Source organism: Ovis canadensis, chromosome 1 (assembly GCF_042477335.2).
Source record: "Ovis canadensis isolate MfBH-ARS-UI-01 breed Bighorn chromosome 1, ARS-UI_OviCan_v2, whole genome shotgun sequence".
In the NCBI taxonomy this organism is placed as follows: domain Eukaryota; kingdom Metazoa; phylum Chordata; class Mammalia; order Artiodactyla; family Bovidae; genus Ovis; species Ovis canadensis.
The window spans coordinates 78,086,653-78,103,353 of record NC_091245.1 but is presented as its reverse complement, the minus strand read 5'-3'; the positions used below and the strand labels follow the sequence as shown (position 1 = coordinate 78,103,353).

At 39.5% G+C, this 16,701-nt stretch overlaps 1 protein-coding gene across 1 annotated transcript in view; it reads right to left on the bottom strand.

Annotated features, from left to right (window-relative positions):
* Positions 1-16,701, bottom strand: part of MFSD14A (major facilitator superfamily domain containing 14A) — a 46,968-nt gene that overhangs the window by 20,273 nt on the left and 9,994 nt on the right. Inside the window, exons 2-3 of the mRNA XM_069598627.1 lie at positions 10,296-10,391; positions 249-311 (exon numbers count right to left, since the gene is read on the bottom strand). Coding sequence (XP_069454728.1) covers positions 249-311; positions 10,296-10,391 — 159 coding nt within the window. The remainder of the gene's footprint in view (positions 1-248; positions 312-10,295; positions 10,392-16,701) is intronic.

The window sequence follows — 16,701 nt, the reverse complement described above, 5'->3', positions numbered from 1 at the left end:
AATATGTTATGATGTGGCTTATCATTGTTATACATAGTTGGCTATATCTGAGCCAAATCGATTTAGAACTCAGTTCATTTAAAAAGTGTTACGCAATCCCCTGAGGTATATACTCCAATTGTAAAAATTAACACTTAGCAGATTGATCCAATAGCATAATGGACTGGCAGAATTACATATATGTAAGTGTATTCGTACATGTTTGTGTACATGCATATACATATGTATATATACAGGACTGATCTTACCTTTACTCCTTGAATTAGGCCATTCATCAGAAATGTATGTTTAGGGAAGGTTTCATGTAATACCTAAAAAATAAAAACAAAATAAAAAGCTCATGCTACATTTTAGTCCTAGTAAAAGTTAAACTGCCCCTTCATAATACAATCAAATTTTATTTCATATAATTTTTAGGTTTGTATGACACTATGAGTATGAGTAAATACTAATAATACTAAACATTTACATGGCATTTACTATATCACAAGGCATTAAATTGCACACTGTAGCACATTATCTCCTTTAATTCTTCATAGCAGCCCTATAGGAAAACTGATACATTCAGAGGTTAAATATCTTATCCAACATCACAGCAAGGCAGGAAGTCAAGCTTGAAGGTCCATGCTTTATTCACTATGCTATCCTGCTTCCTACATATAACTGACTGACTTACAACTCCCTTTACAGATAGGTGTATTATCTAAGATAGAAGATTAGGAGAATAAATAGAGAAATTTTAATTGCCAAAAGCAGACCTAGAGATAAAACTGGGCTTCCCAGGTGGCTCAGAAGGTAAATAATCGGCCTGTAATGCAGGAGACCTGGGTTCAATCCCTGGGTCAGGAAGATCCCCTGAGAAGGAAATGGCAACCCACTCCAGTCTTCTTGCCTAGACAATCTCATGGACAAGAGGAGCCTGGGGGGCTACAGTCCGTGGGATCACAAAGAGTCAGACATGACTGAGCAACAAAGCACACAGCAATAAAATTAAGAAATATTTATTACTCAAAATCACTAACATGCAAAACATCACGTTTATGGTATTCATACATTTTGTGATTCTCAACCGAGGGTGACTTTGATCCCCAAAGGACACCTGGCAATGTCAGAAACATTTCTGTCACAACCTGAGGGATGGAGGAGGGTGGCAGTGGAGAGGGAGAGGAAAGGTGTTACCAGCATCTATTAGGTAGAGGTTAGGAAGGCTGCTAAACATCCTACAACACACAAGTCAGCTCCCCTTGTCCCACCCTCCACGACAAATAATCATATGGCCCGAAATCTTAGTAGTTTAGAAATCCTATTATTTGTTATTTATAGTAAAGACTCATGGATTTAAAGAAGGCGTCTGCAAACTTTTTCTGTGAAGGACCAGAGAGTAAATATTTTCAGTTTATTCTAACTCTGCAGGCCACACAGCCTCTGTCATAGATGCTCAACTCAATCAAAGCAGCCACAGACTATATGTAAATGAATAGGCATGGTTGTTCCAATCAAACTTTATTTACAAAAAACCAGGCTAGCAGTATTTGCTCTGGCCATAGCTTCCCCAAACCTTTCATAACTCAAATCTGCTTTTCTTCCAGTTACTACTAATGGCCAGCTTTTTTAGGGACAAGAATGGGTTTGGTATTAGAAAGACTGAAGGACATAATGAATACCTACAAGAAATTTTATAATATGTTAAATCCTATTGATAACAGTTCACTTTGCAAGGCTATCTTTCATTCTAATCAATCTGGCCTCTTTACTGTTTTTAGAATGTTCCTGTGCTTTCCAATATTCATACTTTTATACATGATATCCTGTCCATCTTAAATGTTTGTTCTCCTCTGTCGTCGCAGTTCCGTCACTAAGTCACGTCCGACTCTTTGGAACCCCATGAATTACAGCAGGCCAGGCTTCTCTGTCCAGCACTATCTCCCTGAGTTTGCTCAAACTCATGTCCATTGAGTCAGTGATACCATCCAACCATCTCATCTTCTGTCAACCCCCTTCTCTTGCCCTCAATTTTTCCCAGCATCAGGGTCTTTTCCAATGAGTCTTCCTCCAAATCTTCCACATTCTACCAAACTTTCCTATCCAAAACAATCTATTTCTCCTTTAGGACCATATAATAGGCAATTACAACACTCTCACATACAGCTTTGTAAGGGGTTTCGCAGGTGGCACTAGAGGTGAAGAATCCATCTGCCAATGCAGGAGATACAGGAGATACAGGTTGGATTCCTGGGTCAGGAAGATCCCCTGGAGAAGGAAATGGCCACCTACTCCAGTATTCTTGTCTGGAGAATCCCATGGACAGACGAGCCTAGCGGGCTTCAGTCCATGAGGTAGCAAAGAGTTGGACACGACTGATGACTAACACTTCTGTGTTAGCTCGTTCTTGTACTTTTTCTCTCTCAAGGTATTTAATAAATATTTCTTTTCAATTATATTTCAAACTTATTCAGGACAGACAGGCACTATATCTACTATATATGCCTTGCATCTAATATATTTTTATCTCTTTTGGTACCTCAAAGATAGTGCCTTTATATAGTAACTGTTCACTAAACATTCATCATTAACAGGTTAAAAATTCTGCTTTCAAAATGACTTAATATAACATGCAAACTGACTTAACCAATTTAAAAAACAGAAACTATTTCTCAGAAAAAAATACTAAGACATTTATACAGAAGAGATGTAGGAGGTCTGGAGTCCAGGGTCTTGCTCCTTAACACAGATTGTGCATCTAGCAGTTTGGAACATCAATATTTCTAGAACCATCAATCCACTGAAAAAGTGAAGCCACTTCTTAGCATTATAGAGCCTACTGTCGTTAATTCTTTTAACCTAAATGTATATTATTCAGTCAACCAACAATCACTATTTGAACACCAATATGAACCAACCATATAGTCATAACCTCTCAAAGTGTTAAGATTACAGTTCTTAAAAGTATTTGCCAGTATAAAATTCTCCTATGTAATTAACATACATCCCCTTCATGGAGACTTCACCATCCTCTCCTGCAGAGGCCCGCCACATAGAACATAGCTTTTGTTCTTTGACTGTATTCTGTGTTCTTCGACTGTATTCTAGAACAATGCTCTATAAGCTCTATGAGCTTCAAACTCAAAGATAACTGCAAACACATGAAAATATTTTTTTAATTCTTTTAACTTCACCTTGCTTTTTAAAACAAAGGCTATTATAAATCCAAAACCAAATATTTATTATAACTGATACATCTTAAGTTTGGTTATTTGTTAAATGAGTTAATTCAAAGAGTATCTTTGAAAACTGAAATACTTAAGCTCTGTAACTTTTGAGAGTTGTGTATGGGAAGAGAGATGAACATAAAATACAAATAAACTCACTTATATCTTCACTCTCATCTTCCGTTTTTAGATGTACATAAGAGCTGATCCAGCAGGCACCATTTATGATCAGTTTCAAAACTCGTGAGGCAGAAGTAAACGATGTTTAAAGGTTAACAGATTTTTGGGAAAAAGAACAAAGTGCTACAGCTGGGTGCCTTCTACCTCAGAACTCACTTCTCCCCACACCCCAACACTGGGGAGAGTAGGAGTCCAGAACAGAGAAAAGAGGACTGCTAATGAAGTCAACAGCAAAAAATTGCAAAGAAAGTCTCAAAATGAGCAAAATCTTTTTTAAAAGCCCACAATGAATTACTATATTGGTTCTTAATTAGTGATGTATACTAGATATATGAGAATCACTTCTAAAAAATACATATGCCTGAGCCTACCCCTGGTCATGAGTAGCAAGCCCAGGAGACGGTGAAGGACAGGGAAGCCTGGCATGCTGCAGTCCATGGGGTCTTGACTGAGCGACTGAACAACATTGTAAAAGCTGAAATCTTTACCTCCAATTGGCCAATCTGGCTCACTGAGGCTGGTAAAGCATAACCTGAAGCTAAAATTGCCTAACTGAAGGGTGCCTGGAGGGATAAACAGGACTTCAGGAGAACTTGCCTGTCCTGTCATGCTTATATATTGCTTAAGGGTTACAACAGGCACATATTATGTTACTGATTATTAAAAAAGTAACATATAGTTAATTCCCTGGTGGTCTATTGGTTGGAATTCTGCGTTTTCCATTGCAGGGAGCACAGATAGGATCCCTCAAGCTGTGTCATGGCAAAAAAAAAAAAAAGTAACATACATTGATAAAATATATAGAGGTTTGTGTATATATAGATTTCTCGTGTACAATTTCTTCAGCGATATTTCAAAGATTCTTGGAGTTCCAAGGCCCAAAGGCCAAAACACCAGGAAAGATTCAATACCTGGAGTTTAACAATCTCTGCCAATGGTGGCTCAGACGGTAAAGCGTCTGCCTGCAATGTGGGAGACCTGGGTTTGATTCCTGGGTCGGGAAGATCCCGTGGAGAAGGAAATGGCAATCCACTCCAGCACTCTTGCCTGGAGAATCCCATGGACGGAGGAGCCTGGCAGGCTACAGTCCACAGGGTCACAAAGAGTCAGACATGACTGAGCGACTTCACTCACTCACTCAGTCTCTACAACTCAATCTTTAGTTTGCCTAAATCTCTTCAGCCAAGGTTTTCCCCATCAAACAACTAAAAAACAAAGAGCATAAAAACCGCCTATTTAAAAAATGTATATACATTAAAGATGAAAGAAGAATTAGAAAGATAAAACTCTGAACTTAACAGTCAATAATATTTGAAACTTATTTTTTCTGAGAGAATGGTTGATTTAAAAAAATAAAGTAAAAAGTTGAAAAAGGTAAAGAATTATTACTATGATAATATGGACAACTGTCCCACGAAACCACAACTTATCATTTCACCACCTTAAAAAAGTCAAATATGAAAAACCAGTAACTATTACAATAATGATGGGGGTGGGGAGAAGTCTTTTGATGAAATAACTGGCACCAATGTTAGAGCAATAATTCTGAGAAGTATATTTATGCTGGCAAAGGAAAAAAATAATTCATTAAGTCTCAAAATAGCACTTTTCATTTGCCTGACTGGAATTCAAAAAAGTGAAAGAAAGAGAAAGCAACAGGAAAATAAAAAATCAAAGGTACTTTCCATGTTTTAAATAACAAAAATAGTTAAGAATATACTAGCACAAAGTTTTCCCATAGCTACAAAAAAACAAGTTATTTATATTAAATAACTGGACTTCTTTTCTTCCTTGTTCTTAAAGAAGACAATCTCTTTCTAATTAGAAAAGAAATGATATCAAAACTGGACAAAAAGTTGAGATATTGAAAAATATATAAACCATAAATGAATTTAAAAAATAGCTACATAAATTATGGGATCATTGCAAGAAACGTTTTTTCAGTGGCTTGCATAGTTTAGCCAATATTTAAATCTCTCTACTTAGCTAGTGGTTGGGCTGCCAATAACCTCAACTACCTAAAACACGGGTGTGAACCACTTACTGCTAGTGTTCTCCAAGACTGAGAACTGGAACAAAACAAGCTGCTTAACTCTCGTAATCCTTAATTTCCTCATTTGTATTACTGAAACCAAGCAGGACAGTGTACAGGCTCCTGGGGAGCTTTTCTGTTCAGTCTTCATGACCTTTCCTGAGTTCCAAAGGGCGAATTCAAACAGTTGCCAATCCAGGAAGGGAAGGGATGCAGCATTAAGGGGCCAAAACCCAGAAAACAATAGTAAGCCTTGGAGCAGGGTTCTGGTTCCAAATCAGTAATAACATCTTTAAGCTCTTTTACAGATTTGAAATGAAGTTGCTCAGTGTGTCTGACTTTTTGCGAGAGCATGCACTGTAGTCTACCAAGCTCCTCCGTCCATGAGATTTTCCAGGAAAGAATACTGGAGTGGGTTGCCATTTCCTTCTCCAGATCTTCCTGACCCCAGGAACTGAACCCCGGTCTCCCTCATTGTAGGCAGACGCTTTACTGTCTGAGCCATCAGGGAAGTCATTTTATAGATTTAAAACCCAACAAATGGAAGATGCCAGCATTTTCCATAGCACAGACCACCTGAGGCCAGGTCCTAATGTTATCAGCAACCCCACCCTTGAGCTATTGCTGCCTAACTCTTCATTAAATCCTCCTTGGCTGGAATTACAGTTTTTGAGGCCAGAAGCCCACTGTGTCCCTCTCTGCCTGGCAAAGAAATGAAGCTTTTCTTTTCTAATTCAATCAAAACCCTCTCTCTGAGATTTGATTTGGCATGTAAGAAGGCTGAGTTTTGGGCATCAATATGAGGCTAATTCCTCATTGATGAAGTAGTTTTAATGATTCAGGTCAGTTCAGTTCTCTGTAAGTCCAACTCTCTGTGACCCCATGGACTACAGCACACCAGGCTTCCCTGTCCATCACAAACTCCTGGAGCTTGCTCAAACTCAAGTCCATTGAGTTCGTGATACCACCCAACCACCTCATCCTCTGTCATCCCCTTCTTTTCCTGCCTTCAATCTTTCCCAGCATCAGGGTCTTTTCCAATGGGTCAGTTCTTTGCATTAGATGCCTAAAGTATTGGAGCTTCAGCTTTAGCATCAGTCCTAATGTATATTCAGGACTGATTTCCTTTAGGATGGACTGGTTTGATCTCCTTGCAGTCCAAGGGACTCTTTTCCAACACCACAGTTTAAAAGCATCAATTCTTCAGTGCTCAGCTTTCTTAATGGTCCAACTGTCATATCCATACATGCCTACTGGAAAAACCAGAGCTTTGACTAGATGAACCTTTGTTGGCAAAGTAGTATCTCTGCTTTTTAATATACTGTCTAGATGGTCATAGCTTTCCTTCCAAGGAGCAAGCATCTTTTAATTTCATGGCTGCAGTCACCAAGTGCAGTGATTTTGGAGCCCAAGAAAATAAGTCTGTCACTGTTTCCATTGTTTCCCTATTGGCCATGAAGTGATGGGACTGGATGCCATTATCTTAGCTTTTTGAATGTTGAGTTTCAGTCCAGCTTTTTCATTCTCCTCCTTTACTTTCATCAAGAGGCTCTTTCGTTCCTCTTCACTTTCTGCCATAAGGGTAGTGTCATCTGTGTATCTGAGGTTATTGATATTTCTCCTGGCAATCTTGATTCCAGCTTGTGCTTCATCCAGTTCAGCATTTTGCATGATGTACTCTGCATATAAAGTTAAACAAGTAGGTTGACAGTATACAGCCTTGATGTACTCCTTTCCCAATTTGGAACCAGTCTGCTGTTCCATGCCTAGTTCTAACTGTTGCTTCTTGACCTGCATACAGATTTCTCAGGAGGCAGGTCAGGTGGTCTGGTACTCCCATTCTCTCTTTCAGAATTTTCCAGTTTATTGTGATCCACACAGTCAAAGGCTTGGCGTAGTCAATAAAGCAGAAGTAGATGTTTTCCTGGAACTCTCTTGCTTTTTCGATGATCCAATAGATGTTGGCAATTTGATTTCTGGTTTCTCTGGCTTTTCTAAATCCAGCCTGAACATCTGAAGTTCTCGGTTCACGTACTGTTGAAGCCTCGCTTGGAGAATTTTGAGCATTATTTTATTAGCGTGTGAGATGAGTGCAACTGTGTGGTAGTTTGAACATTCTTTGGCATTGCCTTTCTTTAGGATTGGAATGAAAACTGACCTTTTCCAGTCCTGTGGCCATTGGTGAGTTTTCCAAATTTGTTGGCATATTGACTGCAGCACTTTCACAGCATCATCTTTTAGGATTTGAAATAAATCAGCTGGAATTCCAGCACCCCCACTAGGTTTGTTCGTAGTGAGGCTTCCTAAGGTCCACTTGACTTCACATTCCAGGATGTCTAGCTCTAGGTGAGTGATCACACCATCATGGTTATCTGGGTCATTAAGATCTTTTTTGTATAGTTTTTCTGTGTATTCTTGCCACCTCTTCTTAATATCTTCTGCTTCTGTTAGGTCCATACTGTTTCTGTCCTTTATTGTTCCCATCTCAACATGAAATTTCTTCCCTTGGTATCTCTAATTTTCTTGAAGAAATCTCTAGTCTTTCCCATTCTATTGTTTTCCTCTATTTCTTTGCATTGATCACTGATGAAGGCTTTATCTTTCCTTGCTATCCTTTGGAACTCAGCACTCAGATGGGTATATCTTTCCTTTTCTCCTTTGCCTTTCACTTCTCTTCTCTTGACGGCTATTTGTAAGGCCTCCTTAGACAACCATTTTGCCTTTTTGCATTTCTTTTTCTTGGGGATGGTCTTGATCACTGCCTCCTGTACAATTTCACAAACCTCCATCCACAGTTCTTCAGGCAGTCTGCCTATCAGATCTAATCCCTTAAACCTATTTCTCACTTACATGGTATAATTGTAAGGGATTTGGTTTAGGTCATACCTGAATGGCCTAGTGGTTTTCCCTATTTTCTTCAATCTAAGTCTGAATTTTGCAATGAGGAAGTTCATGATCTGAGCTACAGGCAGCTCCTGGTCTTGTTTTTGCTGACTGTGTAGAGCTTCGCCATCTTCAGCTGCAAAGAAATCCTTTAAGGATTAATAATAATAATGTATTTATAGTGCTTAAGACTGTGCCTGGACTCATCATAATATAAATATATACAAACTGTTTGCTATTGCAAAGCTCAAGTCCTTTACACTGTGAGACTAAACACCAGCCAGAGAGATTGATATGTTAAATTGGTAGATTATAAATAAGCACACTGAAATATTAGAAAGCTAATATAGTACAGTGGATGAGAATCTAATTGCCAGTGCAGGGGACATGGGTTTGATCTGTAGCCTGGGAAGATTCCACAGGCCGTGGAGCAACCAAGCCTGTGTGCCACAACTACGATCCCCTGCTCTAGAGCCCTCGAACAGCAACTACTTAAGTCTATATATCTAGAGCCTGCGCTCCGTAGCAAGAGAAGCCACCAAAATGGGAAGCCCAGGCACCACAACCAAGAGTAGCCCCTGCTCACCACAACCAGAGAAAGCCCGCGCATAGCAACAAAGACCCAGTGCAACCAAATAAATAAACATTTAAACACCGTGAGAGAACAGTTATTATAGCACCCCAGTAGCACTTGACATCAGGTTATTACAGTATAATGTAGATACAAATGTCATAATGAACCTGCATCATATGATGAAGCTTCAAATCAGTGCTCATGGATTATGACAGCAGGAAATGTATAAATTATCTGAAAAATTCCCATCAGAAATTATTAAATTTAAAAAAAGTCAGACATTTAAATGTCACATATCAATTATTTTGAAAATTTCACTTATGTAAAACTGATCACCCATTACAGGTAAAAGAGTTGTTTCCTTTTTAAAAAAAGAAAGGATTTCAAAACATAATCAAATCAGAATTCTTAAAATTATATGCCAGGGAACCGTCATTCATTCAGGGAACTGTCATAACTTGCAAAGCATGGTTTATTACAAAAGGAATTATATTTGAGATTTCATTTTCTTTTGAAACTTATTTTAGCAGTATTTGTAAATATGCCTTGTATATTCAAAATGACTATTAGACATCAGTGTTTTATGTAGATACAGTAATGATTATGTAACCATATAATAAATATGTCAAGAAATATGGAACATAAATTTTCTTAGACTAGTTTAAACTATCTATATATATGATCATTCAATTTATTTATAATAAACTTTTTATAAAAGTCTTTTTTGGATATCCACACACAAGCTCATGAAAATATAAGAAAGTATCTCTTTAAAGCATCTTGAAAATCTGTTCTTCTGGGATTTGGCAAGCTGTGATTACACTTTTCAAGATGTACAGAGTTCGACTGTAACTACTACTTCCTGCATTCCATTCTTCTCCTCTATACTGACAGGAGAAAACTAGCTATTACCTAAGATGTTCAGTCTTACAGAGAGGTCTTTTCTAAGATTCTGAACCTGGGACTATTTGAGCAAAATCAGCTTAGGGATATAGAAAGAACGACCTCCCTAGATGGTCACCTCTAGATACCTGGCCTAAACTGAAAAACTTCTATTTCGAAAATGTAACTAGAGAAATGAATTTCAAAATGATAATGCTGATTGATTCAGGGCTAGACATAATTTCCTAAGCCTGTATAAGAATCGTTTCCACTCTACGCAGAGTGGTGACTGAGCCCCCGCTTAAATTTGTCCAGTATTCATCAGAGCAATCACACCCACCTAAGCCCTATCAAAAAGTAAGGGAGAAGTGGAAGCTGGAAAAGACAACTAAAGCAGTAAAATTCAGTACACTAAAGGGCTGACGACACTGGTGGGAGAATTAACCTCGGAAAGGTAAAAAAGCCATTCCCCACCCACCAAGTTGAAGAGAAAAGATTTTAAAGCCAGTGAAAAATAAGTTAAAGGATTACTTACCACCAAGGTGGGTGCTGTCAATAATCCCCAAGCGAAAAACTCCAAAAAGATGACGATAACTGCATGATAAACACTAGGAGAACCTATTCCTTGAGGCTACAAAAACAAAGAGTTTGAAAAGTTAACAGTGTACTCCAGAATTACCAACAGTAATGACAACAGTTGACAAATATCCACGGAGAACATACATGCAATAGATACTCTGCCAAACATCAGGACAGTTCACTGTCCCTGTCCTCAAGATGATGGAGGCATACAAAGAAACAAATAAATACATTATGTAAACACCGTTTGCAATGGGAACAGGAAGTCCGGGGTGGGGGGGGGGGGATGTCAGAACACCAGGAGGAGGGCTGAAAGAATGGAAAGGAGGTAGGTGAGGAGTAGGAGCGGGCAGGAGGACAGCAGTAGTCAGGGAAGCTTCTTGTGCAGTGGTGGTAATGGCTGAGAGCAGGAATCACAGGACTCTACACCCAGAGCACGGGCTGCGTGCTCAGAGTACTGAGAGACGAGCTAGAGGCACACAGGGCTAACTTCCAGGCTAAGGAGTCTGCTCAATTCTTAAGGCAACGGGGAGCCACTAAAAGATGTTAAGTAAGGCTCATGATCAGATGAAAGTTTTAAGAAAATATCATCCTGGCAAAGGTATAACAGATAGATTAAAAGGGGGAAAAACAAAGGAAAGTTATGAGACTACTGCACTGATTGCAAAACATAAATGAATTATGTTGCAAGAATCTTAACAGATACCAACATGATTCAAAGCAGAAAAGTTCTGAGCAGTATGTGAGATCTGGGGTTTGATACACACAAGAAAGACAATACAAAATCAACTTTACACTTTAGTTCAGTTGCTCAGTCATGTCCAACTCTTCGACCACATGGACTGCAGCACACCAGGCTTCCCTGTCCATCACAAACTCCTGGAGCTTGCTCAAACTCATGTCCATCGAGTTCGTGATGCCACCCAACCATCTCATCCTCTGTCATCCCCTTCTTTTCCTGCCTTCAATCTTTCCCAGCATCAGGGTCTTTTCCAATGGGTCAGTTCTTTGCATCAGATGCCTAAAGTATTGGAGCTTCAGCTTTAGCATCAGTCCTTCCAATGAATATTCAGGACTGATTTCCTTCAGGATGGACTGGTTGGATCTCCTGGCAGTCCAAGGGACTATTCTCCAACACCACAGTTCAAAAGCATCAATTCTTCAGTGCTCAGCTTTTTAAATGGTTCAGCTCTCACATCCATACCTGCCTACTGGATAAACCAGACCTTTGGCTACATGGACCTTTGTTGGCAAAGTAACGTCTCTGCTTTTTAATACGCTGTCTAGATGGTCATAGCTTTTCTTCCAAGGAGCAAGTGTCTTTTAAGTTCATGGCTGCAATCACCATCCGCAGTGATCTTGGAGAAAATAAGTCTGTCACTGTTTTCATTGTTTCCCTATCTATTTGCCATGAAGTGATGGGACTGAATGCCATTATCTTAGCTTTTTGAATGTTGAGTTTCAGTCCAGCTTTTTCACTCTCCTCCTTTACTTTCATCAAGAGGCTCTTTCGTTCCTCTTCACTTTCTGCCATAAGGGTGGTATCATCTGTGTATCTGAGGTCATTGATATTTCTTCTGGCAATCTTGATTCCAGCTTGTGCTTCATCCAGTTCAGCATTTTGCATGATGTACTCTGCATATAAAATTAAACAAGTAGGTTGATGGTATACAGCCTTGATGGACTCCTTTCCCAATTTGGAACCAGTCCACTGTTCCATGTCCAGTTCTAACTGTTGCTTCCTGACCTGCATACAGATTTCTCAGGAGGCAAGTCAGGTGGTCTGGTACTCCCATCTCTTTCAGAATTTTCCACAGTCTGTTGTGATCCCCACAGTCAAAGGCTTGGCGTAGTCAATAAAGCAGAAGTAGATGTTTTCCTGGAATTCTCTTGCTTTTTCGACGATCCAATGGATGTTGGCAATTTGACTTCCGGTTTCTCTGGCTTTTCTAAATCCAGCTTGAACATCTGAAGTTCTCGGTTCATGTACTGTTGAAGCCTTGCTTGGAGCATTTTGAGCATTACTTTACTAGTGTGTGAGATGAGTGCAACTGTGTGGTAGTTTGAACATTCTTTGGCATTGCCTTTCTTTGGGATTGGAATGAAAACTGACTTTTTCCAGTCCTGTGGCCACTGCTGAGTTTTCCAAATTTGGTGACATATTGAATGCAGCACTTTCACAGCATCATCTTTTAGGATTTGACATGAATCAGTTGGAATTCCAGCACCCCCACTAGCTTTCTTCATAGTGATGCTTCCTAAGGTCCACTTGACTTCGCACTCCAGGATGTCCAGCTCTAGATGAGTGATCACACCATCATGGTTATCTGGGTCATTAAGATCTTTTTTATATAGTTCTTCTGTGTATTCTTGCCACCTCTTCTTACTATTTTCTGCTTCTGGTACGTCCATACAGTTTCTGTCCTTTATTGTGTCCATCTTTGCATGAAATGTTCCCTTGGTATCTCTAATTTTCTTGAAGAAATCTCTAGTCTTTCCCATTCTATTGTTTTCCTCTATTTCTTTGCACTGATCACTGATGAAGGCTTTCTTCTCTCTCCTTGTTATTCTTTGGAGTTCTGCATTCAGATGAGTGTATCTTTCCTTTTCTTCTTTGCCTGTTGCTTCTGCTAGCAGTATCTTTCACTGCTGCTTACAGGTATCTTAAGGATTACTTCAGGGCTTCCCTAGTGGCTCAGTGGTAAAGAATCTGCCTGTCAATGCAGAAGAAAACAGTTTGATCCCTGATCTGTGAAGATCCCACATGCTGTGAAGCGGCTAAGCCCATGTCTCTCAAATACCGAGTGTGTTCTCCGGAGCCCAGGAGCCACAACTGCTGAAGCCTGCATGCCCTAAAGCCCGTGCTCCACAACAAGAAAAGCTACTGCAATGAGAAACCTGTCAACTGCAACTAGAGAGCAGCCCCTGTCATAGCAACTAGAGAAAAGCTTGCACAGCAACTAAGACTCAGCACAGCCAAAAATAAGTAAATAAAATCATATTTAAAAAATTACTTCAATTGTTGGATTTTGTATTTCTAAAGACAATACTAAATTGATAGAAAAGCAAACGACCTGTAACATTAACTCTGTCTCCACTGACAAGTTTGTGTAACAGAAGAACAAGTTTAATCAATACACATAACAATCTCATACTTAGGTTTAAAAAATACATTTGTTAGAGGAAACGCTGACTGACACTAGCCACCGTGGCCAGGCAAGATAGCAGTCACTTGCATAAGTTGTCTTAACAAAGAGGTCCTGGTAAGGAATGCAAACTAACAAGTTATCACCAATCAAAAGAATTTGCAAGAAGTCAAAAGAAGAGCGGAAACACCAGCCCCTGTGTCCTACCAACCTGCGAGTCCTTCTCACTAGAATCCACCTTGGCTGAGTGATGCATGAACCGCCAGGAAGGACCCTGAGTCAGAATGACTGGCCAGTGAAAGTGAAGTCGCTCAGTCGTGCCCGACTCTTTGCAACCCCATTGACAGTGGCCTGCACCAAGCTTCTCTGTCCATGGGATTTTCCAGACAAGAGTACTGGAGTGGGTTGCCTTTTTTTTCTCCAGGGAATCTTCGTGACCCAGGGATCCAACCCAGGTCTCCCGCATTGTAGACAGATGCTTTACCGTCTGAGCCACCAGGGAAGTCCTGATGACCCAAAAACAAACCCCATCACCATAACTACCCAAGACTGAGAGCCAGGTGGCAAAGCAACCTTCTTGGGCTCTCGGACCCTGCTGGTCTCTGCCTAGGCACCCCTTCCCAATAAAGTCTCCTACTTTGTCACCACGTGTGTCTCCTCAGACAATTCATTTCCAGTGTTAGACAAGAACATACACTCTTGGACCCTGGAAGGGGTTCCTCTTCCTGCAACATATTCAACATACTCAGTCTTATGTGCAAAATATTAACACTGTTTGGATTTCTCTGTACACTAAAAATGGTGCTACATCATTTGAAAAAAGTAGATGTCTCTCCCAACCTGCAGAATTTAGGTACCTGGAACCTCCCTTAGTAGAACCTGCAGCTGAGGAATTAGATTCAACAGAGGTGGGGTGGGATTCGGGAGACATAAGAGTTGAAGGTCCATGATGAGGAATGAGTTTGTAGCACCAGAGGTGCTAGAAGTAAAACACACTCCTTGATCTCAGGAGCTCAGTCTAGAGAGAAAGAAGTCTCACTATAATCATCTGCTTATACAAAACTGCAATAAAGGCGATATTAATCCATACAAGTTAGGAACCAAGAAAACGTTATTGCAAGACAATGAAGTAGTGTGGACAATTACATTAGAGAAAAAAAACCAGATGAAGTAAACAACAGCCGTGGCAGTTAAAGGTTAAGGGAAGAGAGAAAAGACGGCTCTATCCTTTGTTAAGGAGGTTCTTGTCTTCACTCTAGAGATACAGGAAAGCCACTTAAGGGTTTTAAGCAAGAGAACTGAGTGATGAGACCTGCATTTGTCAATACGTCGTGGTGATTTTCTAAAGGGTGTAACTGAACAGCAAACTACACACAGAAGCAAGCTATTTGAATCAGTTCACACACGAGATGATGAAAGCATGAAATAGGGGTGTGGCATGGACGCTGGAGGGGAGGAAATGGATATGAGAATTCAGGATTTGAAACAGAATTTGACAAATGTGAGGAGAGTCAAGACGACTTTCCAGTTTTTTAGTCTGGTTTTCTACTAGTGGAGGCTGGTAGCTTCCTAGCTTGTCTTCCCCTAGAAGGCTCAAAATTACTTCAGATTGTATATAAGAGATAGCCCTTGCACTTAAAACATTTCTACTGTCCTTTGAGGGCTGACTAAAACAATTAGTCATTAGCAAATATGATGTTTGAAACCACCAGAGTAGGTGAGATAAAGTGTGAAAAGACAGGGGGACCAGCTTAGTCAAGAATCACCAAGTACAGGGGTTAGGGGCATCAGGCCTCATACAGTCAGAAATCCACATATAAATTCACAGCCAGCCCTCTGTATCCAGGCTCTCCCATCTGCAGATTCAACCAACTGCAGACCATGTAGTATGTATTTATTGGGGAAAAAAAAAATTCATATATAAGTGGACCCATGCAGTTCAAACCCACATTCATGGGTCTACTGTATTGGGCAGAGGAAAAGAAACATGAAAATAAAGAAGGAGCCATCAGAGAAATATCCGGAGCATCAAGAGAATACAGTGTCACAGGTGACAAAGGAGCAGTTTTAGAGAGGAAACAATAATGCCCAGTACCAAACAGAGCAAGTACAGTAAGACAAGGTTAGGGAAAAAGTCCGTAGGATTTCGTAAGCTCCAAACTAGTTCTGTTCATCATCACATATATTTAATACCTATTAGAATACTTAGAACTTCTCAGGGCCTTTAACACACTAATGCATATTATGAATCTCCAGAAAGCTACAGTATGCACTGTTTTCCAAATTTGACCATGAAATCCTTCTGTCATACAAAAGACGGTATGTCAAGAACACCTGAGTTTCTTAGAGAACTGTCTGGGAAATGCTAATGAACAGTAAGATGATAATTACATGACAATGTGTATAAATATACACATAGAGCCAAAAGCCTAGAAGAAAATAAGCGTGTTAAAAGTGGCTGCTTCAGTGAAGCAATCTTAATCACCCAAGGACAGTGCTGGGAAAACTTCACAGAGAAATAAGACAGAGGTAGTGGGGATGGAGCAAACTGTACAGACACAAAACATATTTCAGAGACAGTATAAGCCCTCAGTTTGGGTATGACTAGATGTAGCAGAGGAGGGTAGAGAAGATCGAAGATGAAAAGATTTCAGCTTCTGCCTAGTCAGTTGGACAGTGAGGAAAGCGGAAAGAATAAAAGATCAATTCGTTTTAGGCATATTGATCTGAGAAAAACATGGAGAGCATTAGCTGAATTTAAAGAAAACGAAGTAAGATTCGAGAAACAGCAGAAGATTAATATCTTAACTAGGTAAAGCATTCATGAAAACCAATACAAAAGCACTTAAGACACTATAAAAGAATATAAACAATTTATAAAACAGCTCATAAAATTCTATCACAGAAATAACCACTCAGAAAAAGTTTCACCATAAAGATGTTCATAGCAGCATCACTTATAGTAGGAAACACATAAATCTAAATGTTCAACCTAATTATATATCCTATAATCAAATCATGGTATATAAATCACAGAATAATATGCAGCCAAAAACTGTTTATGGAGAATCTATAATGACATGTTAACATGTTTATGACAATGTTAAATTAAAAAAAAATCAAAGCAGGATATAAAACTGTATATGTAGAATAATTTCAACTATGAAAAACAAAATAAAAACCTCAATGTTAATAGTGTTTATACTAGGTAGTGAT